This window comes from Pinus tabuliformis, chromosome 1_2 (assembly GCF_031772625.1).
Source record: "Pinus tabuliformis cultivar Carrire ecotype Pingquan chromosome 1_2, CPIR1, whole genome shotgun sequence".
NCBI classification, from domain to species: Eukaryota; Viridiplantae; Streptophyta; class Pinopsida; order Pinales; family Pinaceae; genus Pinus; species Pinus tabuliformis.
In genome coordinates, this window is record NC_142298.1 from 1,213,146,742 (window position 1) to 1,213,149,788 (window position 3,047).

The following is a 3,047-nucleotide window of genomic DNA, read 5'->3' on the forward strand; positions in this document are numbered from 1 at the left end:
TTTTCACTAATATATAGAATTATTTTAGCTATTAATATTTTTTTTAATGTTACATGTCTCTATCTTTACATACACACATACATTGAATCAAGTTTGTTATTAATACTTTTTAAAATGTTACATGTCAACTCTATTTTAAATATGGGAAGAATTATTTGATTTATAACCCACATTAAACTTTTTTTCTTATTAATTATTTTAATGTTAGATCTTAGAAAATATATGAACTCCACCTTAAAAATATAAGAAAATATTACACATCACAAAAAGTGAAAATATAAGAAAATAATTAATTTTTTAGTTGATAGTAAAATATTTGTTTGTTGGAGGCAGGAACCCTCAACGGCGCCAACAGTCCTGAAGATTGCGTTCAGAGTCCGCACAGGAATCACTGCAGAGTGACAGAGGAGCAGGGGATCAGCGAGAGGCAATGGTACCTCCGCAGGGGGGGGGGCGTCAGAGCCCTCCCCCTCATTACACAACCCAGAGCAAACGGTCATCTTCGGATCGGTTGACTCGGACATTCTCAGCAAAGGGAAAAGGCCTCAAGAAAACGACAAGGATCCACAGGAAGAAAATGAGACACTGGGGAACAGCCCGAAGGTTACTTCATCCACATGCAAACCTGTAGCCAAAGAAAGGCCTAGAATAGAATTGCCAGGAGACAAAATCGAAAGAAGGATAGAGTTTATGAAAGATCATGCAATCATTGGAAAATTTATAGGGTTTTGGCCAACTGAAAGAGCATTAAACGGTTGGATTGCGGCGAAATGGAAGCCCAAGGGAGATGTCACGCTCCAGCTTGGACCGAAGGGCTTCTTCACAGCCATCTTTTTTTGCCTAGAGGACAAATACAGAATCCTGGGAGGAGGGCCGTATTTCTTCAACTCGGCAGGCCTTTATATAAGGGATTGGACGCCAAGATTCAACCCTGACAAGGAAGATCTCACCTGGGCACCAGTATGGATCAGGCTCTATTCGCTCCCAGATGAGTACTGGGAAGAAGACTGTCTAAAGGGCATAGGAAATGGAGTAGGAGAATATATTAGAGCGGCAGAAGAAACCAAATCCCGTAAGTATATCTCCTATGCAAGAATATGTGTCTTTATTCGTCTGAATGAAGCTTTACCAGAGTCTGTAACCCTTGCCCATCATGATGAGCAATGGATCCAGCCTCTCGATTACGAACATGTTCCCTTCAGATGTAGAAGGTGCCATGCTCTGGGGCACCTTTTCAGGGACTGCCCTCTCAATGCCAAAGCCAACCCCTCTGATCCATCTGATCCCTCATCTCAGGATGGCTTCACCAAAGTCCCTAGCCGGAAGCGAGCGCATAGAAAGCATCAGAATGGATCCAAACCCCAGCCTACCAAATCCCAAAACCCTGCATCCAAGAACAGCTTTGACATTCTAGGCGACTTCTCAGAAGATCTACCTCTAGACTCTGAGATTATCCAAGCTCTCCCTTCCTCTTCTTCCCAGCCCCCTCCGTCCCGTCCCCCATCCAAATCTCAGCCCCCTATTACCACCCCTTCCATCCTCAGCAGGCAGTCGAAGGACTCAGCGGAGATTCCAAAGGAAATGGAGGTTGATGGTAAGATAATCCCCCCGCAGGACCCCGAGACTTATCAAGAAGAAAGCAGTCAAGTGCAGAAAATGGAGGAAGAGCCCGAAAGCATAGATCTCCATGGTCTGGACATAATCGAACTTGAACTAGCCTGCAAAAAAAAAGCATATGAATCCATCTCTGAGACCGATCTAGAAAAGTTGGAAGTGGTCATCTCCAGAGCCTACCACCAACACCAACTAGGTATACAGCCTGGCAGCACTTGGGATGGTAGCCTGCGTCCAAAGGACACCAAAAAAAGAGGTCGGAAGACAGATCTCCAGAGAACAATAGAGATCGGGAAAATCCTGGTGGAATCCGGTAGATATGTGAAGTTGACGAAGTATTACAGTCCCGCCCAAACTAGTTAAACCATGAAGCTTGTATCCTGGAATCTAAGAGGGCTTAATAGCCCCGGAAAACATAGGATGTTAAAAAACATGATCAAGAAGGAAAAACCGCAGATATGTTTCCTCCAAGAAACTAAATGCAACAGTGCCATGCTGGGTCGCATTCTTTCAAAAGCCTGGCCAGGCTGCCGATCTGTAGCAGTAGATGCCTCAGGCGCCTCAGGCGAGCTAGCTATAGCATGGAACACCCAAGCCGTCAATCTTACAGATTTTCATGCCTCCCATCACCTCATACAGGCGGCCTTTCATATTCTAGGCACCAATATACATGGAAACCTATCCAATGTCTATTTTCCGCAAGACACTGGAAGCAAAATCGCGCTCATGGATACCATCGAGGCGCTGAGCATTAACAGGCTGCACCCGCTTTGGATTGTAGCAGGGGACTTCAACATGATAACCAAATTAGAAGATAAGACAAGGGGACGAACCAGATTGGAACCAGAAGTAGATCGCTTCAAAGACTTCATACAAAATGCCTCCCTCATAGACATGCCATTCTGTAATGGAACCTTCACGTGGAGTAATCGCAGAACTGGCAAGCATCAGATTGCCTCCAAACTAGACCGCTTTCTAATCTCGGACAATGCAGTGCACCTCGGAGGTGACCTCTTGGCGGCAATTCTAGCTCATACGGGTTCTGATCATTGGCCGATCGCTTTGCAATGGCAGCGACCAGGAGATCGGACCAAAAGACCGTTCCGTTTTGAGGGATTTTGGCTCACTCATCCAGCATTCAAGGATTTCGTCAGATCCATCTGGGCCTCTTTCATCCCACCAGAAGGATAAAAAATGTTCCAGTTTCAACAGAAGCTGCGATTCCTAAAGAGTCACCTAAAAAGATGGAACAGGGAAACCTTTGGAAATATATTTCAGGCGCAACAGGAGGTAAATCAGGAACTGGAGGATCTCCACCAGAAAATCATTAATGAAGGGTACACGAAGGCCACCCTGGACCAAGAGCGACATATACACAATCAGCTGGAAGAAAGGAGTAAGCAAGAGGAAATCTACTGGAGGCAAAAGTCAAG

At 45.1% G+C, this 3,047-nt stretch overlaps 1 protein-coding gene across 1 annotated transcript; it reads left to right on the forward strand.

Moving 5' to 3' along the window:
* Positions 1-1,980: 1,980 nt before the first annotated feature.
* On the forward strand, positions 1,981-2,805 carry LOC149210626 (uncharacterized). The gene has a single exon (XM_089399030.1). It carries the CDS (start codon positions 1,981-1,983, stop codon positions 2,803-2,805), a length of 825 nt encoding a protein of 274 aa, XP_089255156.1.
* Positions 2,806-3,047: the final 242 nt, after the last annotated feature.

Coding starts and splice junctions, on each gene's coding strand:
- LOC149210626 (XM_089399030.1), top strand. CDS start 1,981: ATGAAGCTTGTATCCTGGAATCTAAGAGGGCTTAATAGCCCCGGAAAA.